This window comes from Mobula hypostoma, chromosome 10, assembly GCF_963921235.1.
Source record: "Mobula hypostoma chromosome 10, sMobHyp1.1, whole genome shotgun sequence".
NCBI classification, from domain to species: domain Eukaryota; kingdom Metazoa; phylum Chordata; class Chondrichthyes; order Myliobatiformes; family Myliobatidae; genus Mobula; species Mobula hypostoma.
This window is the reverse complement of record NC_086106.1, coordinates 131,810,326-131,836,753: the sequence shown is the minus strand read 5'-3', so window position 1 is coordinate 131,836,753 and position 26,428 is coordinate 131,810,326. Positions and strand designations below refer to the sequence as shown.

Genomic DNA, 26,428 nt, shown 5'->3' with positions numbered 1-26,428 from the left:
TAGCTAATATAATACTATTGAAATTAACTAAAGTATTGCTTTTCCCCAGGACATTGTTTATCCCTCAGTACATTAGAGATGCTACAGGTACTGATCTGTGGATATGAACCTTGTAGAGTTAATACAGTAGCAAAAAATGCACTGTGGATGGAAATGCAGAAAAAAAAAGTGCTGATGTGTACATATAATTACACTACAAACTGTATTACAAAAGTATGGTTACCTCATCCTTTACAGTTCAGTTTCCTGTCTAAGGGTATAATTTCTTTAAAGACAATGTTAGGAATAATTAGTTTTTATTCCTAAATCCTTTTTTGACTCTCTGGACTCTATTTTATCCTCCTATATATGGAAAAATAAACGTCCTCAATTGAATAAAGTCCATCTTCAGAAAGTTAAAAAGAATGGAGGTTTAGCTTTACCAAATTTTAGGTTTTATTACTGGGCAGCTAATATACAGAATCTTACGTTTTGGTTATACTATATTAATCATGAGGCCTGTCCAGGGTGGGTTTCTTTAGAAGCTAACTCGGTTAATAAATTTTCTATTATCTCTCTTTTGGGATCTTCACTTCCTTTATCCTTAAGTAAAATAACTGAAAATGTGGTAGTCAAACATACTTTGAGGATTTGGATACAATTGAGCAAACACTTTGGTCTATTGAGACTTTCCCTTTCTAGTCCCATCTTTTTAAATGATCTTTTTAAACCTTATATGACTGATGCAGTTTTTAAACAATGGGATGGATTGGGCATTACATGTCTCCAGGATCTGTTTGTTGGAGGAAGTCCTTCTTCGTTCGAACAATTGTCAACTAAATATAGTTTACCAAAAACCCATTTTTTCGGTACTTACAAATTAGAGACTTTCTGCGATCTCAATTATATACATTTCCTAATAGCCCTGATAAGAACTTATTAGATGAAATTCTTAATATGAAGTCTTTTCGTAATGGTTCAATATCCAATATTTATGATATGTTGATGGGAAAGAGAAATGATTCTTTAGACAAAATCAAAAATCTTTGGGAACAAGATTTACAGACTACAATTTCTGAAGAAACTTGAATGAAATTTTTAAATTGGTTAATACTTCGTTTTGTGCTCGTCATTCCCTCCTACAATTTAAAGTGGTCCATAGGGCTTATATGACCAAGGATAAGTGACCTTCAAAACAATAATTTCAAAAGTAGCATTTTCTAAGGCTGCACATAAGAAGACTGGTAAACTCAACAGATCAGGGTGAAACTGTTGAGAGTTAACATTTTATGTTGATATACTATGATCAAGCAAAAGGTTTTCAACTTTAAGTACAACCTTTGCTTCCTCGTTGCTGATGAAGGGTCTCGGCCTGAACCATTGACATTTCTCCATAGATGCTGCCTGACCTGCTGAGTTGCTCTAGCATTTTGTGTTTGTTCCTGTGCAGATTTCGTTCAGAAATTAAAAATTAGTTAAATGAATGTAATATTTTTTGCATTTATTCACTTCTATTTGGGATATCAAGGGATGAGAGTTCAGTGCAGGGAAATGACTCAATATTCAATGGTAGAATGGCATAAGGAAACTACTACATAAATATGAGATTCTGCAGATGCTGGAAATCCACAGCAACACACAGAAGAATGCTAGAGGAGCTCAGCAGGTCGCTATGGACTGAGACCATTCATCAAGGCTGGAAAGGAAGGGGAAGGATGCCGGAATAAGGAAGTTGGAGAATGAGGAAGGAGGACAAGCTCGAAGGTGATAGGTGAAGCCAGGTGGGTGGGGGAGGGGACACAAAGTGAGCAGCTGGGGGGTGATAGGTGGAAAGGGTAAATGACTGGAGAAGAAGGAGTTTGATAGGAGAAGAGAGTGGACTATGGGAGAAAGGGAAGGACGAGGGGCATCAGTGGGAGGTGACAGGCAGGTGAGGAAAAGAGAAGAGGTAAGAGCAGGTAATGCAGGAACAGGATTATGGTGAGAGGGAGGTGTATGGGGTTTGAGTGGGATCCAGGATCAGCCATGGTGAAATGGCAGAGCAGACTCGATGGGCTGAATGGCTTATTTCTACTCCTATCTCTTATGGATTAATGCACTGCTTCTGTCTCCCTTTGCAGAGTATAAATGAAAGACAGCTGTGTGAGTTTAAATCAACACACCCAACATTGCGAAGGCACTCAGCAGCTCAGGCAGCATCTATGGAAATGAATAACCAGTCAATGGTTTGGGCCAAGACCCTTCTTCAGTACTCATGATTATGTTGACTGTTTATTCTCCTCCACAGATGCTGCCTGACTCTCTGAGTTCTCCCAACATCCGGAGAACTGGGAGGAGTGTTCATTGAAAGATCGAGAACACAGGCAACCGGAGAGTTGGACAGTGGCCAGCAACTTCCTAACCCAGTCGTGGCTTTTTAAAGTCATGGCAAACATTTCTGGTACCTCGGAGGAGCTGCTGTTGGCTTGTCAACACTCGCCTCATTTCGCTCAACCAGGCCATCTTAACGTCGACAGTGGGAGCCTGGGGATCGACAGGGAAAATCAAGATACATGTGACCAAGATTAGCTCCTTACAGACCTGTTTAAATACAGCTCACATCGTACTATTGACTGAAAAATATACAGCTATCTGGGTTTGTGTCTGAGCTCAGTGAATACAGGGCAGAGTCACAGGTAACAGGGAATTAAAGATTCAAAGTTGTAAAAATTTTAAAATCTAAGATTTATTGTTTTAAAGATTAATTAATTTTTTTTTCTTTAGAGATACTACACCAAACAGGCCCTTCCTGCCTAATAACCCACATCACTCAGCAACCCACCGATTTGACCCCAGCCTAGTCACTGGTCAATTGACAATCACCAATTAACCGTATGTCTTTGGACTGTGGGAGGAAACCAGAGCACCCAGAGGAAACCTACACGTTCATGGGGCGGACATACAAACTCCTTACAGATGACATCGAAAATAAACTCCGAACTAGAACTCCATGAGCTGTAACAGCATTGAGATAACCGCTACGCTACTGTGACATGGAGACATACAGTCAAACGTGTCATCTCTGTTACCAATCAGCTGGGGGCAGCCTGCAAGTGTTGCCACAGTCCATTGCCGACATATTATGCCCACAGTGTTCAGCAGAGCAACAAAAACAACAACAACAAAACAGCAACATAAACAAGCCCCTTCCCTCCCTCCCACACTCTCTCACGCACACTAGCGGGTCCTGGGCGATCGTGGTCCGTCCATGACCATGATTGCTCTTGGTAATTTTTTTTTTACACAAGCCGCTCGCCATTGTCTTCCTCTGGGCCGTGTCTTTACAAGACGGGTGACCCCAGCCATTGTCAATACTCTTCAGAGATTGTCTGCCTGGTGTCAGTGATCACATAACCTGTACTTGTGATATGCACTGGCTGCTCGTACGACCATCCACCACCCGTCCCCATGGCTTCACGTGACCCTGATCGGGAGGGGGGAGGAAGGTGCTACACCTTGTCTAAAGGTGACCTGCAGTCAAGCAGAGGGAAGGAGCATTTTACACCTCCTTTGACAGAGACGTATCTCCACTCCACCACCCACTTTCACGGTACATGTGGCAATGATAAACTAATATGCCTGGAATTCCCTCCCTACTATGCTGCAGGGGCACCTCCACCAGGAGGTTCAGAAAGGCAGGGCACAACCACCTTCTCCTGGGCCACATTGGATGGGCAGTAAATGTCAGAGATGCTCTTGTCCTTGACTTGAATTATCAGAAGCAGCAAATTTCCTCCACACATGGAGTGGAGGTTGGTCAGCCCCTTCCAATGCATTTGGGGAACTATGAGTAGCAGACAAACCTGGATGAGATACACCTCCTCTCTCCCACTATACCAAACTTCAAACTTCCTGCTGTCCCCTTTCACGTTCTCAGTGATGCCAACAGCATTCATCTGCCAAGAGAAGCACAACAGATAACATTGTTTTCCGGCACGAGATCTCTGTTGTACAAGAATCACAATGATACGAATCAAACATTGATGCAGTTATGAAGAAGGCACAACACCAGCCATATTCCATTAGGAGCTTGAGGAGATTTGGTTTGTCATCGAAAACTCTAGCAAGTTTCTACAGATACACTGCTGAAGCATTCTAACATCACCATCTGATACGGAGGGGCCACTGCACAGGATTGGAAAAAGCTGCAGAAAGTTGTAAACTCAACCCGCTCCATTATATTCATCCATTGTAATCTAGTATTTATCATAGTTCTTTATTATCATGTATTAGATTGTACTACTGCCACAAAACAACAAGTTTCACAACATACGCTAGAGATATTAAACCCGATTCTCACACCGTATACTACCATAAGATTCATTTTCTTGCAGGCATCTTTCAGAACGATAAAGAAATGCAATAGAAGCTGAGGATGCAGGAAGACAGAATCTACAGAGCAGCACCAGAGAAGAACAGCATTGTCCCCTTACCTTTAGGTAATGCTTGAAGCTGTAGGAGGGTGCTTTGTCATAGCCCTCGCCGTGTTCCTCTCGCTTCTTACAGAACACAAGTGCGGTCTCGTGGAGGAAGAGGTGACGCTGCATGGGCTTGAAGCGTGCAAGGTCCTTCATCTTGGTCGGCCCCTTTTTGTGATTTATCCAGACGTTGAAGGATCCCTGCATCAGCACTGGCCCAAACTCCTGCAGGTTTCCCTGACAACCACCAGCGCACACACCACATTAATTGTGAATTGAGATATTTTCTCCAGCAATCACAGTATATCGAAGAAGGATCTAACGCTTTCCCGGCATATATGGTGAATAATCTCTTCTCAGACTTCCATTCGGGTACAGGTATTGATTATGATTGACGTTTCGGTGACAAACTCCGCCTTCTTCTTCAGGGATGATGCCTGAAGCATGATGCATCATTCCAGATGAAGATGGCAGAGTCTATCACCAAAACTTCAGTTATAATCAATAGCTCTACCTGGCTGGAAGCTAGAGGAGAGTTTATTTGACAGTATATTTTATCTATTCCCATCTAGAGACACAGCACGGAAACAGGCCTTTCGGCCCAACAAGACTGTGCTGCCCAGTTCCACCCATATGACCAATTGACACACTACTCTGTACGTCTTTGGGATGTGGGAGAAAACAGGAGCATTTCCAACCTTTCCCTATAATTCAGGCACTTGAGTTTGGCACAGCACAGGAACCATCCTCCCCTCTGCGTTCTCTGTCTCTACCTCTCGCTGTCTCGGTAAAGCAGCCAGCAAAACTAAAGACCCCACCTACCCCAGACATTCTCTCTTTTCCCCACTCCTGTCAGGCAGAGGATACAAAAGCCTGAAAGTACATTCCAGCAGGCTCAAGGACAGCTTCTATCCCACTGTTACCAGATTCTCGAACGGTCCTCTTGTATGATAAGATGGACTCTTGGCCTCATAATCAATCTCATTCTGATCTTGCACATCATTTACCAGCACCACACTTTTCAGTAGTTGTTACATGTTGTTGGGCATTGTTATTGTTTTACTGGGTTCTAGTTCATGCACTGTGTAAGGACCTGAACTGTATCAACAGTATACAAGATTTTCACTGTATCTCAATACACGTGACAATAATAAACCAATTCCATTTCCAGTCCTCATACATCTCCCCTGCACGCTCTCCAATTTGCCAACAATTTTTCTTTGACAGGCGGTTCAAAACTGTAAAGTTACTGATAGGTTAACAGAAAGAAGGCACGTAACCTACAGAGGACCAATGTATGAGAAAGATGGGGAAAAGATTAGCTTTATTTGCCACATGTACATTGAAGCATATAGTCAAATACATCGCTTGCATCAATGACCAAGACAGTCCGAGGATGTGCTGTGGGCAATTGTTGCCACATTTCTGGTGCCATAACAGCATCCCACAAATCACTAAGCCTCAGCCGAACATTTCGGAAAGTCTGCAGATGCTGGAAATCCAAAACAACACATACAGATGCTGCAGGAGCTCAGCAGGTAGGGCAGCATCCATGGAGAAGATTAAACATCGATGTTTTGGGACGAGACCCTTCATCAGGGCTGAAAAGGAAGGGGAAAGATGCCCGAATAAAAAGGTGGGGGTGGGTGAGGAGGAGGGGGTAAGCTAGAAGGTGATAGGAGGAAACAGGTGGGCAGGAAAGGTCAAGGGCTGGAGAGGAAGTAATCTGACAGCAGAGGTAAATGGACCACGGGCGAAAGGGAAGGAAGAGGAGACCCGGGGAAGTGCTAGGTAGGTGAGAAGAATGTTGGAATGTGGGAGGAAACTGTAGCACCCGGAGGAAACCCACATAGTCACAGAGACAACGTACTGACTCCTTACAGACAGTGGCATGACTCTGGGAAGTGTTATGCTAACCAGTAAACTGCCATGCCCCCCTGTAATAGGTTAACATGTGCTGGGGAACAAGGTTCAAATCTGTACGATATTTCCAATATCATGCTTTAACAACTGCTTATGCTATGTGTACAAAAGCGTAATCAATCATACTGAAATCATTTTCATTAATGAATGGAAATGGCCCAGACAGGTGCTTACATTATATCCCGTGATAGCGATCTGGTGCATGGAATCATTGACGGATTTCAATAAGTTCAGCATGGCTGCCAGAGCCTCGTCTAACTCCTGGGATCCGTCACAGTTGCTACTGAACTTCAACAACTCCTGTCGGAATACACAGCAACATGCATCAGTGATCAACTCCAAAACATTTCCATCCGCTTTTAAATATGTCAACAACTCCCTCAAACCACAGGCAGGAGGCGATGAACTCGACAGGAATGGCAAGTTCAAGAACTGGTTTTGCGCTGGATTGCAAGAGGCTGTGAAGACATGGAGACCCAGCTGACTTCATGTGCGTAACCCTCCCCACCGTCGTGCACATCGTCAAGAGTCAGTGCCTCAAGAAGGCAGCGTCCATCACTCACGACCCTCACCACCGACATGCCCTCTTCTCATTGCTGTCATCAGTGAGGAGCTACAGGAGCCTGAAGACCCAAAATAAATGTTTTCATTTACTTCCAGCTGTTTCCTCCTCAGCAGAATTCTGAACAGTTCATGAACTCATGAACACTACTTCAATATTCCTCTTTTTCACTATTTACTTAATTATTTTTATTGTAACTTACACTATATTTTATACCTGCTGTTATAACCACAATAAATTTTATGATTTTGAACTTTGAAGTCAGTGTCAATAAATGTGATTCCGATCCTGAACACAAGAGATTCTGAAGATGCTGGAAAACTAGAGCAACCCGTATAAAATGCTGGAGGAACTCAGCAGGTCAGACAGCATCTATGGAAATGAATAAACAGTCAATATTTTGGTCTGAGGCCCTTCACGAGGAGTTCTTCCAGCTCTCTGCTTGTAACCCAGTTCTGCACATCTCTGACCTCTGGTACTCCGGAGAGCTTTACCAGGAGCTGCCACAAGGGGGAGGCAGAGAGCAGGGTTTGCAGAGCTTCTGTGAAGAGGACAGCACAGAGCAACACAGCAAACACTCAAACCGCTGGACGAACTCAGCAGGTCAGGCAGCATCTACGAAGGGGACAAACAGTTGGCAATTGGGCCAAGACCCTTCATCAAGTCCTGATAAAGGGTCTCAGCCTGAAATGCCGACTGATTATTCCCCTCCATAGATGCTGCCTGAGCTGCTTACTTCTCCAGCATTTTGTGTGTGTTGCCCTGGATTTCTCTTATGATATTGGACACTACAGGCCTTTTGCCCATGATGTTTTGTTGAAATAAAATTATTTATAAAATATCCAACTAAACCAAACCCTTCTGCCTACACAACGTTCACATCTTTCCATTGATTACACATTCATGTGTCTGAGAGCCTTTTCACCACCTCTGCTGTATCTGCCTTGTCCTGTCCTGTCCACACTGCACCAACCGCAGCCGCTGGGCTATAAACGTGCAGAGCAATGTGTGGTTAAGTGCCTTGCTCAAGGACACAACACTCTGCCTCGGCTGAGGCTCGAACTGGCGACCTTCAGATCACTAGTCCAACGCCTTAACCACTTGGCCATGTGCCACACTACCTCCACCACCACCCCTGGCAGGACATTCCACACACCGGCTACCCATCCACTGTGTAAAAACCAGAGCACATGGAGGAAACCCACACAGTCACAGGGAGAACGTACAAAGCGTTATAGATAGCGGCGGGAATTAGATCATGAGACATCGGAGCAGAAATAGGCCACTCGGCCCATTGAGTCTGTTCCGATATTCAACCATGGCTGATCCCTTTTCCCTCTCCTCAGCCCCAGTCCCCGGCCTTCTCCACATAACCGTTGATGTTGTGTCCAATCAAGAACCTATTTAGCCCTGCCTGAAACACATCCAATGATCTGGCATCCACAGATGCCTACGGTAATAACTTCCACAAATTCACCACCCTCTGGCTAAAATAATTTCTCTACATCCCTGTTTTAAATGGATGCTTCCCTATCATGAGGTTGTGCCCTCTTTAACCTTCTCTGGACCGTCTCCAAAGCCAGCACACTTTTTGTTAGATGAGGAGCCCAAAACTGTTCACACTTCTCAAGGTGAAGCCTCACCAGTGCGTTATGCAGCCTCAGCATAACATCCCTGCTCTTGGATTCTAGACCCCTTGAAATGAATGCTAACATTGCACTTTCCTTCCTCATCACCAACTCTACTGCAAGTTAATGTTTAGGGTGTTCTGCACAAGGACTCCCAAGTCCCTTTTCATCTCAGATTTTTGGATTTTCTCCCCATTTAGAAAATAGTCTGCACATTTAGTTCTACTACCAAAGTGCATGACCATGCATTTTCCAACATTATATTTCATTTGCCACTTTCTTGCCCATTCTCCTAATCTGTCTAAGTCCTTCTGCATCCTTCCTATTTCCTCAACACTACCTGCCCCTCCATCAATCTTCGTATCATCTGCAAACCTGGAAACAAAGCCATCTATTCCATCATCTAAATCATTGATAGACAGCATAAAAAAAAGCGGTCCCAACACCAGCCCCTGCAGAACACCACTAGTTACTGGCAGCCGACCTGACAAGAATCCTTGTATCCCCACTTGCTGCCTCCTACCAATCAGCCAATGCTCTAACCGTACCAGTAAATTTTCTGTAATACCATGGGCTCTTAACTTAGTAAGCAGACTCATGTGTGGCACCTTGTCAAAGGCCTTCTGGAAGTCCAAATATATCACATCCACTGAAACCCCTTCATCTATCCTACTTGTAATCTCCTCAAAGAATTCCGACAAGTTTCAATAAGTCGGTGGTGAGGGAGGCGATTGCAATGTTGGCATTCATTTCTAGAGGTATAGAATATAAGAGCAGGGATGTGATGTTGAGACTCTATAAAGCACTCGTGACACCACACTTGGAGGATTGTGTGCAGTTTTGGGCTCTTTATATTAGAAATGATATACTGACATTGGAGAGGCTTCAGAGAAGAGTCACGAGAATGATTCCAGGAATGAAAGGGTTACCGTATGAGGAACGTCTGGCAGCTCTTGGGCTGTATTCCCTGGAGTTCAGGAGAATGGGGGGGGGGGGATCTCATAGAAACATTCCAAATGTTAAAAGGCCTGAACAGATTAGATATGGCAAAGCTATTTCCCATGGTAGGGGAGTCTCGGACAAGAGGATTGAAAGACGTCCATTTAGAACAGAGATGCGGAGAAATTACTTTAGTCAGAGGGTGGTAAATCTGTGGAATTTGTGGCCACAAGTGGCTGTGGAGGCCAAGTCAGTGGGTGTATTTAAGGCAGAGATAGAGAGGTCTTGCTTAGCCAGAGCATCAAAGGGTATGGAGAGAAGGCAGGGGAGTTGGAATGACTAGAAGAATTGGATGAGCCCATGATTCAATGGCGCAGCAGACTCGATGGGCCAAATGGCCTACTTCTGCTCCTATATCTTACGTTCTTATGGTCTTAAGTTCATCAGGCAAGATTTTCCCTTAAGGAAACCATGCTGACTTTGTCCTCTCTTGTCCTGTGTCACCAAGTACTCCATAACCTCATCCTTAACAATTGACTCCAACATCTTCCCAACCACTGGGCTCAGGCTAACTGGTCTATAATTTCCTTTCTGCTGCCTTCCTCCTTTCTTAAAAAGTGGAGTGTCATTTGTGATTTTCCAGTCCTCCAACGCTATGCCAGAGTCCAATGATTTTTGAAAGATCATTACTAACGCCTCCACAATCTCTACTGTGACCTCTTTCAGAACCCTAGGGTGCAGTTCATCTGGTCCAGGTGACTTATGTACTCTTAGGTCTTTCAGATTTTTGAGCATTTTCTCCCTTTTAATAGTAATTGCACTCACTTCTCTTCCGTCACACCCTTCAACATCTGGCACACTGCGAGGGTCTTCAACAGTGAAGACTGATGCCAAATACTCATTTAATTCATCTGCCATCTCCTTATCCCCCGGTATTATTTCTCCAGCCTTGTATTCTATAAATCCTATATCCAATGTCATCTCTCTTTTACTTTTTACATACTTGAAAAAGCTTTTACTATCTACTTTGATACTGCTTGCTAGCTTGCTTTCATATTTCATCTTTTCCCTCCTAATGATTCTTTTGGTTGCTTTTGGTAGTTTTTTAAATACTTCCCAATCCTCTATCTTCCCACTAATATTTGCTTTGTTATATGCCCTCTCTTTTGCTCTTACATTAGCTTTGACTTCCCTCGTCAGCCGCGGTTATATTCTTTTGCTATTTGAGTATTTAGACCAGAAGATCATAAGACACTGGAGCAGAATTAGTCATCAGGCCCATCGAGTCTGCTCCGCCATTCAATCATGGCTGATTTTCTTCACTCCTCCTCAACCTCAGTTCCCGAGCTTCTCCCCGTAACCTTTCATGTCATGTCCAATCAAGAAACTATCAATCTGCGCCTTAAAAACTCCTAACAACCTGGCATCCACAGCTGCATGTGGCAACAAATTCACCACTCTTTGGCTAAAGAAATTTCTCCGTATCTCTGTTTTGAAAGGGCACCCCTCTATCGTGAGGCTGTGCTCTCTTGTTCTAGACTCTCCCACCATGGGAAACATCCTTTATACATCTACTCTGTTTAGGCCTTTCAACATCCAAAAGTTTCAATGAGAACCCCCCTCATCCTTCTGAATTCCAGTGATTACAGACCCAGAGCCATCAAACTTTCCTTGTATGATAACCCTTTCATTCCTGGAATCATCCTTGTGAACCTCCTCTGGACTCTCTCCAATGCCAGCACATCTTTTCTAAGATGAGGGGCCCAAAACTGTTCACAATACTCAAGGTGAGGCCTCACCAGTGCCTTATAAAGCCTCAGCATCACATCCTTGCTCTTGTATTCTAGACCTCTTGAAATGAATGCTAACCCTAGTCTAATCACCGGACAGTTTACAAAGACTGGTACACCTTTCAGCTGTGGGGAGAGACTTACGCAGTCAAGGGGAGAATGTAGAAACTCTTTATAGACAGCGGCAAAGTTAAATTGTTAAATTTTGAATTCTGACACCCCAAGCTGTAATAGCATCGTGCTAACTGCTACATTACCAAGGCTCTGTAACAATTCCAATTCCAATACTAGTCTTGCTGTTACAAAACGACAAATGACACTTCATCTATGCCAGTGATAATAAACCGGATTCTGAAGGTGACGTACACACTGTCTGTGGTCTAATGGCGTCAGAACAGCCTGAAGGCCCAAAGGGTTCCCTCAGCTCTAATCAGCGATCGCTTTCCCAGACTTCCTTTGCACGATGGGATCATGCCATTCTTTTGGGTCATGACCCACGACTGTATGACTGGGTGCCTTTCCGACCTACCTTCAGTAACAACTGGTACTTGGTGAGTCGCTGGATGGGCTTCAGTAAGTACGAGTCCAGCCCGAGTTTGTGACCCAGCTTACGTTGACATTCCTGAAAAAGATGCAGAGGTGAGAGAGAGCTGGAGGACTGTGCCTGGCCCTATGAGACTTTGGAAGCCAAGGGAGAGAGCAGAGGACGTTCCCAGGGCTGGAAACTCTCAGCTGGGATTGCTTCCTTTAAGCCAGAGGAAGTGGAATGTAAGAAGAGCATTGATGGATCTGGGCATGTATCCACTGGAGTTTAAAAGAATGAGGGGGATCTTGAATATTGAATATTGAAAGACCTAGATAGAGTGGATGTGGAAAGGATGTTTTCTATTGTAGGGGAATCTAAAACAGACGGCTGTGAAGGCCAAGTCATTGGGTATATTGGAAGTGGAGGTTGATAGGTTCTTGATTAGTCAGGACATCAAAGGCTACGGGCAGAAGGCAGGAGAATGGGGTTGAGAGGGATAGTAAATCAGACATGATGAAATGGTGGAGCAGACTCGATGGGCCGAATGGCCTAATTCTGCTCCTATGTTAAGGTCTCAGAAGAGACTTCGTGAAGGTGCATAAAATTATGAGGGCACTTGAGCACTTAGAGAAAAAAGTTCTCCCTTCTTCAGCAAGCAGGGTGTACCTCTGGACGGAGAATACAAAGATCAAAGCGATCTTGGGGATTTTTTCCATCCAAAGAGGTGGTGGTCTGGAACTCATGGTCCAAACAGGAGACTGAGACAAAGCTCTCAACACACAGTTCTCTTTGGCCATCATAGATCATAGAACACTACAGCACAATACAGGCCCTTCAGCCCACAATGCTGTGCTGACCATAGACCATATCTATTGTAAGATCATTTTAATCCTGCCCTCCCACATAGCCTGTCATTTTTTGATCATCCATCCAATATCTATCTCAGAGTCTCTTAAATGTCCCTAATATATCAGCCTTTACAACCACCTTCTACCACACCATGGACATGACAGATGAAGCGAATGAAGAACACACACAAGATGCGGCAGGAGCTCAGCCTGTCAGGCAGCAACTATGGAAATGAACAAACGATCAGCACTCCAGGCTGACTGGAAAGGACAGGGGCAGAAGCCAGAATAAGGAAGTGGAGGAAGGGAAGGAGGAGAAGTTGGCGGGTGAGAAGGAAGGTGGGTGGGGGACGGGGATGAAGTAAGCAGCTGGGAGGTGATGGGATGGAAGAGGTAAAGGGCTGAAGAAGCAATTGGATAGAAAAAGAGAGTGGATAATGGGAGAAAGGGAAAGGGAAAAACCTCTTCAAAAGCTTGTGTTCTTTAATATAAGAAACACGTCTTTCAAATCACACTCTACAATTGTACCACTTAGCTTATTGTGTCATATTGTGCCACAGTTTCAGAATTAGGGGTAGGCCATTTAGAACGGAGTTGAGGAAAACTTTTTCACCCAGAGAGTGGTGGATATATGGAATGCTCTGCCCCAGAAGGCTGTGGAGGCTAAGTCTCTGGATGCTTTCAAGAAAGAGATGGATAGAGCTCTTAAAGATAGCGGAATCAAAGGTTATGGGGATAAGGCAGGAACTGGATACTGATTGTGGATGATCAGCCATGATCATAGTGCATGGCGGTGCTGGCTCGAAGGGCTGAATGACCTACTCCTGCACCTATTGTCTATTGTCTGGTGTGCCATTTTTGAGACCGGTCTCTGATAATCCATTACCTGGAAAAATGGGCAGTCTGAGCACCGTCTCCAAAGATCCTCCGAGCGCGGCTTGTTCTGGCAATACTTCACATACATCTGGAAGTTCTCTCTCTGAAGGACAGAGTGGAAAATATCAAAACGGTAAAGTGCTTTAGAAAACAAAGGTTGGTCCATGTACTGGCTTGGTGAAGAAGGTACTTACCCTTTCTAGGAAGCAGAATCCAACTTTCTCTGGCATCGTGATGCAGTTTTGAAGATCATTGAGAAAAATTCTAGTGAAGATATTAACTGTTAATAAAAGCAATTTTACCCTATGAAATGTCTGCTGCAGTCTGTAAAGAGAAATAGACGAAGTATACCTGCTGTGAAAGTCATAGATCTGTGACATGTTGCCAAACAACACGTCCTTTTTGTTCTCCAGGATGGAAGGCATGAGAGCTATCATGACAGGGTTGTCCATCTCTGCTTGATAACCCTGCAAATACAGATCAAGCCCTCTGAAGCCAAGGCGGAGACAAAGAACAGAAGTTGTCATGAAATTGTTACTGTTCACCCAATGACCATCTTCACGTGGGACCCTGCCACTGGTGTTGGGACACTAATCTCCTAATCTGCACGCAAATGCCACCAACACAGAACACAGACCAGTCTAGCACAGGTACAGGCCCTTCAGTCCATGATGTTGTGCTAACCCAATTAAATTAGTAATCAAATGGCTAACAGATCTCCTCTGCCTACACAATGTCCATATCCTTCCATTTTCCTCACATTCATGTGCCCCTCTAAATGCCTCTTAAAAGTCTCTAATGTATCTGCCTCGACCACCACCCCAGGGCAGTCTATTCCAGGCAGCCGCCACTCTCTGCGTCAAAAACTTACCCCTCACATCTCCTTTGAATTTACTTCCTCTCACCTTTAGTGCATGCCCTCTCGTAATAGACATTTGGGGAAAAGATACTGTCTGTCTGCTCTATCTATGCCTCTCATTATCTTGTAAACACCTATCGATCTCCCCTCAACCTTCACTGCTCCGGGGAAAATAACCTGGCCTTTCCCTCGTTGTCGGTAGATCACTACCCAGCACCTATCCAAAGCAGACTGAGCACAAGCTCCCAATCTTAAATTATTGCCTCAAATCTTACAATTCACTCTAAAGCAAGAGTGAATTTTCCTCACTTTGTCTTCAAGATACCCCCTTCACTTATTGGATGGATAACAGTAAACGATAGAGGTCTTCACTCCCCAGGACGACTATCACCCATCCCCCACATAGCTGTCTGTGGCTTTTAAAACTTCTGTGACAGAGCAACACAGTGTGGATACAGGCCCGTTGGCCAACCAGTCCACGCTATCCACTGTGCTCACCCAGATAGTACTAATTTCCTGTGTTTGGCCCATATTCCTCCAAGCCCCACACTAAACTTGACCATCCAAAGGCTTCTTAAATGATACTATTGTACCAGCCTCAACCACTTTCTCTGACAGCTTGTTCTGTATTCTCACTATCCTCTGCATGAAAATGTTGCCCCTCAGGTGCCTTTTAAATCTTTCCCTTCTCACTCTAGATGTGAGCTATAGCACAGAGTTCTAGGGAATGCTTGAATAAGTCTCTGGAAAGTAGAAGATTGAGAGATTTTATACCAAATTATGAGGAGTATAGATCAGGTAAATGCAAGTCGATGATAGGTGAAATACAAAACCCAGCCTGGTCAACCTCTCCCCGTAACTCAGCCCTCTAGTCTTGACAACACTCTGATAAATCTTTTCTTGCTCCTCTCCCTTCCAGACCATCTGATTACAGATAATTGAGTGCTTCCTGATGATATTAATACTCACAACCTTCTATAGCTGCACAGAATGGAGCGTTCTAACTCACTACCCCACTATTTGGTACGGAAACTGTGCTGTGGTGGACAGGCAGGCTCTGAAACAGGCAGTCAAAGCTGCCCAGTGCATCACCGGAACTAGCCTGCTCACCATCAAGGACATGCATACATAACGGTGCTGGACAAAAGGCAAACAATATCATTAAGGATCCCACCACCCTGCTCCTGGACTGTTTGTCCCACTCCCATCAGGGAGGAGGCTATGTAGCATCCACACCAAGGTCACCAGACTCAAAAGCTGTTACTTTCGCCAAGCAGTAAGGCTGATCAGCACCTCCACCCACTAACCCAACCCTCCACACTCCCAACTACCACTACATACACATCACCAAGCGTCACTTTATCAACATACAATCACTCTGTGTATATAACAGTTACTGGTACACTCTGTTTTATAGGATTGTTTTATATTTATATTTATTGTTCTTTATACAGTGTTTTTTTCTGCTGCATTGGATCCAGAGTAACAGTCATTTCTTCTTTATACTTGTGCTCTGAAGAATGGCAATAAATAATCTTGATCTTAACTAGTACTGTAGAAAATTTGTGGTCAACTGGGGGCATCCCTGTAATGCAGCAGTTAGCATGACACTGTTACAGCTCAGAGTGTCAGAGTTCAGAGTTCATTTCCAGCGTCCACTGTGAGAAGTTTGTACATTACTGATAGTCAGAATGGCTTTGTGCACGGTAGTTTGTGTCTAACCAACCTTATAGAGTTTTTTGAGGAAGTTACCAGGAAAGTGGATGAAAACAGGGTAGTGGATGTTGTTTACATGATCAAGAAGATTCAGTCGTTCGGCATTCAAAATGAGGTAGAAAATTGGATTAGACACTGACTTTGTGGGAGTAGCCAGAATGTGGTAGTAGGGGATTGCCTGTCTGACTGGAGGCCTGTGACTGATGGTGTGCCACAGGGATCAGTGCTGGGTCCGTTGTTGTTTGTCATCTATATCAATGATCTGTATAGAAATGTGGTTAACTAGATCAGCCAATTTGCGGATGACACCAAAACCGGCAGTGTAGTGGACAGTGAGGACCAGCTGAAAAAGTGATCTGAAAAGTGGCAGATGGAATTTAAAGCAGACAGGTGTGAGGTGTTGCACTTCAGTAGGACCAACCAGGGTAGGTCTTTCACAGTGGATGGTAGGGCACTGAGGAGTGCGGTAGAACAAAGGGATCTCCAAATTCATTAAATAACTTTAGCAAGGCAGGAATAGATTCCTCAGAATTAGATATATATAAACCAATAAATCATCAGCGTAAAGAGAAATCTTATGAGTGGTCTCATTCACAAAAATCCCATAAATATTTTTTCTGCTGCATTGGATCTGAAGCTACACTGACACACATGTTTTGGTCTTGTTCTATACTGGAACAGTTCTGGAAGTCAGTTTTTCTGACAATTTCTAAAGCACTTAAAATTAATTTACAACCTAACAAATTAACTGTGCTTTTTGGAATAATTCCTCAAAATATCCGTAGTGTCTCTTTGTCTGACCAACATGTTATTGCATTTGTTACATTGATAGCTAGGAGGGCCATTTTGTTGAAGTGGAAGGATACATCAGCTCCCACTTTGTCACAATGGTTCTCTCAAGTGATGCTATGTCTTAGTTTGGAGAAAATTAGAAGTCGAACCTTTGAACCTATGTTTGATTTTGAGAAAAGATGGGGTTCATTTGCTCGTTATTATCATTTGAGTTAATTGATAGATTTCCTCCACGATTTAATTGTAAATTTTTGGTACATTTTTTCTTGCTGGCGGTTTGATATTTATCTTTGGAAGCTTTTTGTATGACGCATGGCTCCGGGGTTGAACACCTAATGGGATTTTCCCCCCACTTTTTCTTGCTTAGTAGGGTTTTTTTTAAATCACCGAAATTTTTTCAATCTTTAAAATAATGTTTTTTTTTCTTGAGACATTGTAAGTGTTGCTTATTTCGATGTACTCGTGTTAATTTTGGATAATAATAATAAAAAGATTTGAAAAGAAAGAAAGAACAGAGGAATCTGGGAATACAGGTCCATAATTCATTGAAAGTGGCATCACAGGTAGACAGGGTCGTAAAGAAAGCTTTTGGCACATTAGCTTTCATAAATCAATGCACTGAGCACAGGAAATGGGATGTTATGTTGAAGTTGTATAAGACATTGTTGAGACCTAATTGGAAGAATTGTGTGCAGTTTTGGTCACTGACCTAAAGGAAAAATACAGAGAAAATTTACAAGGATGTTGCCAGGTCTGAAGGACCTGAATTATAAGATTGAATTGCCTAGGACTTTATTCCTTGGAACATAGAAGACTGAGGGGAGATTTGATAGAGGTATACAAAATTATGAGGGGTATCGAACGGGTAAATGCAAGCAAGCTTTTTCCACGGAGGTTGTGTGGGAGTACAACCAGAGGTCATGGGTCAAGGTTGAAAGATGAATAGTTTAAGTGAAACATGAGGGGAAGCTTCTTCACTCAGAGGGTTGTAAGAGTGTGGAATGGACTGTGTGCAAGCTTGATTTCAAAGTTTAAGGGAAGTTTGGATCTGTACATGGATGGTAGGGGTATGGAGAGTTATGGACCCGGTGCTAGTTGATGGGATTTGACAGTTTAAGTGGTCCAGTATTGACTAGATACTGTTTTCGTGCTGTACATTTCTATGACTTTATGACGCTACATCCTTCCTGTGGGCATGAAGGATTGCTCCAGTTTCCTCCCACATAGGGGTAATTGGTTATTGTAAATTGTCCTGTGATCAGGCGAGGGTTAAATAGGTGGGTTGCTGGGTGATGCAGATCGTTGGGTCAGAAGTGGTCTGTGCTGTAACTCTAAATAAATCAATCAATCAATCACATCAGGACAACACAAGGCACCAGCGAGGTTACCTGTAGAACACTGTTCAACTCCTCCACGTAGAGTCGCTCTGTGTCTATTAGCTCATTTATGACGTGTCTGGAAAACAAGCGATTGGTTACTCAGCAACAGCCCATCAATAACCAACTGTATCTCTACAACGTAGGACTGTTAATGTTGGAAAACATCCCATGTCACTGAGAAAGGTGAAGAAAACGTTACTCGTGACCAGAATGGTTTAGGTTACTTGACAGAGCCAGAGGCCAAGGTCATGTTAAGGCTTTATGAAGCACTGGTCAGACCACACTTGGAGTATTATAAGCAGTTTTGGGCCACTTATCCAGAAAAAGATCTGCTAGCATTGGAGAGGCTCATGAAAATGATTCCAGGAATGAAAGAGTTAACGTATGAGGAGTGTTTGATGGCTCTGGGCCTGTATTCTCTGGAGTTTAGAAGGATGGGGGGGGGGTAGTCTCATTGAAACCGATCATATATTTAAAGGCCTAGATAGAGTGGAGAACTGGGTGGTGGCGGTCCTTAATGATGGGTGCCCCCTTTCTGAGGCAGCACTCCTCCAATCTACCTCCCCGTGGCCTTGCTCCTTAAGTCGAACTGCCCTGCACTTTCTTGTGGCTTACATTTTTTCTGTGTTCTGGTATTGTTTTCCCTTGTTCTACCTCAGTGCACTGAGCAATGATGTGATCTGTATGAACAGTATGCAAGACACGCTTTTCACTGTAGCTCGGTACACGTGACAATGATAAGCCAATTCCACGAGGATGGGGAGTGCTCCAAGGGCAAAGGGTAGTATATCCTGCATAGTGTAGATCCAGTAACACAACACAATCATAAACAGGTCACACAACATCGAGAGTGAGGAGTAAACAGTTGAGACCCATCAATAGGGCATATCATTTATGTTTCTGTAATCTTTGAGAAATTAGAAATGAATCTTTTAATTACCTTATTTATCACTGTATTTCAAAATTAAGAAAGATAGCGAGGCTGAGTTCATCTACAGGTAATTGCAAGATCTGGTGATAACAAACAGACTTTCCATCAGCCAAGAGGAGGCCCCTCCGTTGGTCGGAATCATCCATAGATGTTGTGTCCTAGCCAGGGCAGTACGACATGGAGAGCAAGTTGCTGCCCATGCAGCAGACTCCCCCTCTCCACGCAGCTGATGAATCCAAAGGATTGGCAGAGGTCGATACAGTTTAGCACCAGCAGTGTCACAGGAGTTGCCAGTCAGCATTGACCTCAACATATGACTGTCGTAAGGACTCCTCGGGGCTTACTCCTGAAGCCTTCCCCATGAAGGCAATGGAAGTTTGAGATCGGAGTTTTCCTTCTCCTAGATGAGCTGCCAACCACGGCTGACAAGTGCCATCTGCCCAAAGCACCTTTGCCCCTTCTCCTGTCAGTAGAAAGAGTTCCTCTGGGCTTAGTAGCTAAGCTCCTCCAAAAGGACCACACCCTTGTTGTGGTTTGGAGGTCCGCATGCCTCAGTGACCAGGAGAGCTATGTTGGCTGGAAACAGGCCTTTATGCTTTGGCTCTTGGTAGGATCAAAGGGTACAGGCCAGACTAAGAGAGGTTCACTGGTCCTCCAGATTTTGGGGTTCAGCTCAGGGCTAACAACTCTGACCAGTCAAACAAAACAATTACACTAACAGCATTGAAGAATCCTCATTCACAACACGCTGGAGGAACTCAGCAGGTCTGGCAGCATCCATGGAAACGATCAGTCAACGTTTCGGGCCGGAACCCTTCGTCAGGACTGAAGAGGGAAGGGGCAGAGGCCCTATAAAGAAGGTGGGGGGAGGGTGAGAAGGAGAAGGCTGGCAGGTTCCAGGTGAAAAACCAGTAAGGGGAAAGATAAAGGGGTGGGAGAGGGGAAGCAGGGAGGGGATAGGCAGGAAAGGTGAAGGAGGAATAGGGGAAAACACAATGGGTAGTAGAAGGAGGTGGAACCATGAGGGAGGTGATAGGCAGCTGGTGGAGGGGGCAGAGTGAAATAGGGATAGATTTTCACTCTGGTCAAGGGCTGGCTTGGATCATCAGGTTCTCGACCTGACGCTGCCTGACCTCAATAGGTGACATCCCAACAGATATACCTCTCCCTGAAATACCTCCACACTAATTTCCAACCTACGCAGAATATAAAAGATGGGTACCAGTACTTAAAACCGCAGAGTATGTATTCCGCAATCTGCCGATTTTCAGCACCCGAACTCACGATGCCTGCTGTGTTCCTTTACCTCACACTTGCAAATGTATACACTGAAATGCAGCTCCCCGAATGAGCATACACACCCCCACTCGGGCGTCCCGAACCATCGGTGACTACCCTTCGCAACTGGTGGCTCCCCGTCTCTCCAAATTAACACGCAAAGTTTCCTCACTTACATAAACACACATGCACGCGCACACACTACGTACTTCTATATCTACTAGTTCAGTTCTCCGTGTTCGTGATACCTCGTGTTCCCGTGTACCACTGACCTGAACAGATCCAAGCGTGAGTGCTATTTCTATAAAATACTCACCCACTTAGACTGCTAAGTAAACTGCACAGGTTACATCAAACCCTCGTCAAAACTTTCCAACTTTTCCAGACACTTACCCCTTCAGGATTGCCAAGCTGCCTTCACTTTCGTGGTTTATGGAGTGCAGAGGATTTCTTGTTTGGCTGACTTCATGCATGACCTCAATCTGTAACCGGGAAAGGAAGAGAGAGATCTGATCTCAGGCACAGTCCAGAGCAAAATATTTCTTATAGCATCACATATTGCTAGGGTTAGTGTCAATCTCTCAGAGATGAACAAAGACATCCGGGGATCTATAACTCCTTGAAAGTGACGTCACAGGTAGATAGGTTTGTAAGGAAACCTTTTGGCTCATTATCCTTCATAAATCAAAGTACTAAGTACAGGAAATGGGATGTTATGTTGAAGTTGTAATGAGATATCGGTGAGGCCTAATTTGGAGTGTTGTGTACAGTTCTAGTCACCTACTTACAGAAAAGATGTAAATAAGATTGAAAGAGAACAGAGAAAATTTACAAGCAAGTTGCTGGGACTTGAGGACCTGAGATACAGGGAAAGGTTGAATTGGTTCGGACTTAATTCCCTGGACCATAGGAGAATGAGGGGAGGTTTGATAGAGGTACAGTATACACAATTGTGAAGGGTATAGATAAGGTAAATGCAAACTGTTTTTTCCACTGAGGTTGGGTGAGGTGAGAACTGGAGGTCATGGGTTAAGGATAAAAAAGGTAAAATGTTTAAGGGGAACCTGAGGAAGAACTTCTTCAGTCAGAGGGTCGTGAGAGTGTGGAATGAGCTTCCAGCAGAAGTGATGGATGCAGGTTTAATTTCAACATTTAAAAGAAGTTTGAATAAATATATGTGTGTGTGTGTGTGTGTGTGTGTGTGTGTGTGTGTGTGTGTGTGTGTGTTGGCACGTGGCCAAGTGGTTAAGGCATCGGTCTAGTGATCTGAAGGTCGCTAGTTCGAGCCTTGGCTGAGGCAGCGTGTTGTGTCCTTGAGCAAGGCACTTAACCACACATTGCTCCGCGACAACACCGGTGCCAAGCTGTATTGGCCCTTGTGCCCTTCCCTTGGACAACATCGGTGGCGTGGAGAGGGGAGACTTGCAGCATGGGCAACTGCTGGTCTTCCATACAACCTTGCCCAGGCCTGTGCCCTGGAAACCATCCAAGGTGAAAATCCATGGTCTCACGAGACTAACGGATGTCTATAAGAATAAATATATGGATGGGAGGGCTATGGAGGCTATGGTCCAGGTGCAGGTCGATGGGATGAGGCAGAATAACTGTTTGGCATGGACCAGGTGGAATGGAGAGCCTGTTTCTATGATTCTATGACTATTATTTGAGGAGCAAACAAAGGTGACTGTCAATACAACTCTGTAGGTGCCCTCCCCATTCAAACTCGCCTGTAATGAATTTAAGGTGAGGGGTGTAATTTCAAAGGAGAAGTGAGGGGCAAGTTTTTTTACACGGAGAGTGGTGGATGCCTGGAATGTGCTGTCCGGGGTGATGGGAGAGGCAGAAACATTAGGGACTTTTAAGAGATGTTTAGATAGGCACATGGAAGTGAGGAAAATGGAGGGATATGGACATTGTGTAGGCAGAGGGGATTAGTTAGTTAGACATTTGATTACTAGTTTAATTGGTTCAGCACTACACTATGAGCTGAAGGGCCTGTTCGTGTGCTGTACTGGTCTATGTTCTGTGCTGTCTGTTACCATGTGGAACATTCACTGAAACTAAGCTGCAACTGTATTGGGCAAAAAAAAAATACAACGCTGTTTGGGAAAGACCATAAGACCATTCAGCACATCGAGACTGCTCTGTTATTCCATCGTGCCTGATTTATTATCCCTCTTGAGCCAAAACAATAGAACAACTCCAGAGGTTCATTCCTCTAATATCAAATTCCCGCTGACCATACAAACTCAATGAGATATCTTTAAGGAAAACTCCCTGTCCAAAAAAGCCACACATCATACATAAATTTTCAACTTAATTAAACACATTCTCCAAATCATATTCAAAAAGACCTAACCACAGTAATTACTTCTTCATATGTAAGAATTTTACGATTTTCTGAGATTAGGGATTGCATTTTATAATTTATTAGCTCTTTGCTGCCTCTCCCAGAGGCTTCCATGGAATTATCTCCAGATTTTGCACCCGTGACTTCCATACCAATTCCAAGGATCCTCATGAATTCCCTATCCTCCTCAAGTGCCTCAACTGCCTATAACTGATATGGGCCTCCCTTTTTCTTCTTAACCAGACCTTCAATATCCCTCAAATCCAAGTTATATGAACCTGCTAGCCTTGCCTTTTATTCTATCAAGAACATACACATTCTGTACTCTCAATATTTCTCTTTTGAAGGCCTCCCACTTACCAAGCATCCCACTGCCAGAAAATTACTTAGAGTAATCCAATCTACCCTCTCCTATCGGGACGAAGGTACAGGAACTTGAAAGCATGTACCACTAGGCTCATTGTCCCACTGTTATGAAACTCTTGAAAGGTCTTCTTGTACAAACAGGATCTCTCAGTCTAGCTCATCAAGCCCTACAAACTTATCTGTGACCCTGCACTGCACTTTCTCTATAACTGTAACATTATATTCTGCATTCAAATTCTCTTTTTCCTCTTGAGTAGCTCAATATATTTATACTCAGTGGTCACTTTATTAGGTACCCCCAGTAACGAATAAAGTGGTCATAGACTGTATGTTCATGGTCTTCTGCTGCTGTAGCCCATCTACCTCAAAGTTCAACATACTGTGTTTTCAGAGATGCTCTTCTGCACATCACTGTTGTAACACATGGTTATTTGAGTTACTGTCGCCTTCCTGTCAGCTTGAGCCAGTCTGGCCGTTCTCGTCTGACCTCTGTCATTAACAAGGCGTTTTCACCCTGCAGAACTGCTGCTCACTGGATAGTTTTGGTTTCTCTCACCATTCTCCGTAAATTCTAGAGACTATTGTGTTTGCAAATCCAAGGAAATCAGCGGTTTCTGAGATACTCAAACCACCCCATCTGGCACCAATAATCATTTCAGGGTCAAATCACTTAGATTACATTTCTCTCCCGTTCTGATGTTTGGTCTGAACAACAAAACTGAACCTCTTGATGATGTCTGCATTGCGTTGCTGCCACGCGATTGGCTGATTAGATATTTGCACTGCTGCCACGTGATTGGCTGATTAGATATTTGCACTGAGTTGCTGCCACGTGATTGGCTGATTAGATTTTTGCACTGAGTTGCTGCCACATGATTGGCTGATTAGATATTTGCACTGCTGCCACGTGATTGGCTGATTAGATATTTGCACTGTTGCCACGTGATTGGCTGATTAGATATTTGCACTGTTGCTGCCACGTGATTGGCTGATTAGATATTTGCTCTGAGTTGCTGCCACGTGATTGGCTGATTAGATATTTGCATTGCTGAGCTGACATACTGGTGTACCTAATGAAGTGGCCACTGAGTGTATGTCTAGAACAATCTGTCTGGATGGTGAGTAGAACAAAGGCTTTTCACTGAACTTTAGTACGAGTGGAAAAAAAAAGGTTACCAATCTCAAACAAGAGAAAATCTGCTGATGCTGGAATTCCAAGTAACACACACAAAATGCTGGAGGAACTCTGCAGGCCAGGCAGCACCAATCACCAATCAAAATGAACTAGTAAACTCGATGGCCTGAGTGGTCTTATCTGCCATAACAACTCTGTGATTCATTGCCAGGTGATCTGCTACAGAAGCCAGATACAAGGAAATGAGCATCAGGCCAATGATCTGCAGTGCCTTGTGTTGGGTTCCAGTCAGTGAGACAGACCACTGTGATAAACAAGACACACTGACCTGCGGTGTGGAGTCTGGTGTGAGTTACACATACTCATAATACCATCTCCGCTTGCAGTGACTTGGGCACACACGAGCACCCAGGCTCAGCCATCCGTTATTAGAGGATAAATAATTTAGCCGTAGCTTCTACTTTCTACGATTCTCGTGAAGCCAGTTCATACTTGTTCAGTGGTGCTTGTAAAAATAAGTTAAACATAAAGGTTCTTGCAGAAAAGCATTGAGTGATGGTGAAAGGAAAAGACTGTCTCTCCCAGTGAGATAAAATCTTCAGCTCTGCTGGGAATTGGCATTGCAGAGGATCCAGAGGAGGTTCACAAGAATGATTCGGGGAATGCAAGGACATGAGGAGTGATTGATGGCTCTGGGCCTCTACTCACCAGAGTTTAGAAATTAGAGGGGGTTCTCATTGAAACCTATCGAATATTGAAAGGCCCGGACAAGGTGGATGTGGGGAGAGGGTGAGTCCAGGACCAGAGGGTAGAGCCTCACAATACCAGCACGTCAACTTTTGCACAGAGATGAGGAGGAATTTCTTTAGCCAGAGGGTGCTAAATCTGTGGAATTCATTGCCACAGGTGGCTGTGGAGGCCAAGTCATTGGGAACATTTAAAGTGGAGCTCGATAGGTTCTCGATTAGAAAGGATGTCAAAAGTTATGGGGAGAAGGCAGGAGAATGGGTTGAGAGAGATAATAAATCAGCCATTATGGAATGGCAGAGCAAACTCGATGGGCTAAATGTCCTAATTCTGCTCTTATAACTTTTGGAATAAAAGATCTTAATGATTTGTGATGATTTTCATTTGGATGGCTTTAATCTCCTTCTTTACCCCTTCTGCATTCTCTGGTGGAATGCAGTAGCATCTGCAAGACTAGTATCTACAGGAGGTCATGCCTCAAGAAGGCAACGTCCATCATCAAAGATCCCCACTATCTGAGCCATGTCATCTTCTTACAGCTCCTATCAGGCAGGAGGTACAGAAACTTGGGAAGTCCCCACCGCCAGGTTCAATGACACCTACTTCCCTTCAACTATTCGATTCTATACCACTCATAATGTGGTATTAAGATAGATACAACCATTGTTGCTGCTACAGCCCAAAGACGTACAGTTGGGGTTAGTAAGTTTTGGACATGCTCATTGATGCTGAAGCATAGCGACACTGGCAGGCTGCCCCAGCACATACTTCACTGATTCGATTTATTTTATCTGTTGAGAGATACAGATTGAACTGACCCTTCCGGCCCAATAAGCCCGGCAACCAATGTTCCCTCTAATGATTTTTACAGCTGCGAGTACCAATCATTGCTCTGAGCAGGAAAGTTTTACATGGCCTGAAAACTGAGCAGCATTTTAGATTTTGTTTTGTAATATGCATACTGTGAATATTTGAAATGAAATTGAAAAATGACATACTTCTGATTTTATATATCAATTGAAGGGCATAATGAAATAAAGAAATTCTTTCATGCTTTGTAAATTTTGCCTCATCTGTCTTGGTCCCAGCTGCATTGCAACAAAGGCTATGAGTGTGGGAGCATTTTGATTACTGCGTGGCCGCACACCCACGTAGCTTAGAGCAAACAGTGGCAGCAACTCATTGATTTAACCGTACCCTAATCACAGGACAATTTACAATGACCAGTTAACCTATTAACTGGTACGTCTTTGGACTGTGGGAAGAAACCAGAGCACCCGGAGGAAACCCACGCACACACACAGGGTGTGGGGGGGGGGGGGGAACGGACATACACACTTCTTATTG

At 44.0% G+C, this 26,428-nt stretch overlaps 1 protein-coding gene across 2 annotated transcripts in view; it reads right to left on the bottom strand.

Annotated features, from left to right (window-relative positions):
* The window catches only part of mcf2a (MCF.2 cell line derived transforming sequence a), a 188,674-nt gene that overhangs the window by 22,807 nt on the left and 139,439 nt on the right, over positions 1-26,428 (bottom strand). For both annotated transcript variants that reach the window (XM_063061166.1, XM_063061167.1), the window contains 10 exons: positions 20,877-20,965; positions 18,284-18,350; positions 13,880-13,995; positions 13,723-13,792; positions 13,539-13,631; positions 11,808-11,900; positions 6,534-6,659; positions 4,452-4,673; positions 3,822-3,914; positions 2,424-2,502 (listed from right to left, as the gene is read on the bottom strand). In XM_063061166.1, the coding sequence (XP_062917236.1) occupies positions 2,424-2,502; positions 3,822-3,914; positions 4,452-4,673; positions 6,534-6,659; positions 11,808-11,900; positions 13,539-13,631; positions 13,723-13,792; positions 13,880-13,995; positions 18,284-18,350; positions 20,877-20,965 (1,048 nt within the window). The remainder of the gene's footprint in view (positions 1-2,423; positions 2,503-3,821; positions 3,915-4,451; positions 4,674-6,533; positions 6,660-11,807; positions 11,901-13,538; positions 13,632-13,722; positions 13,793-13,879; positions 13,996-18,283; positions 18,351-20,876; positions 20,966-26,428) is intronic.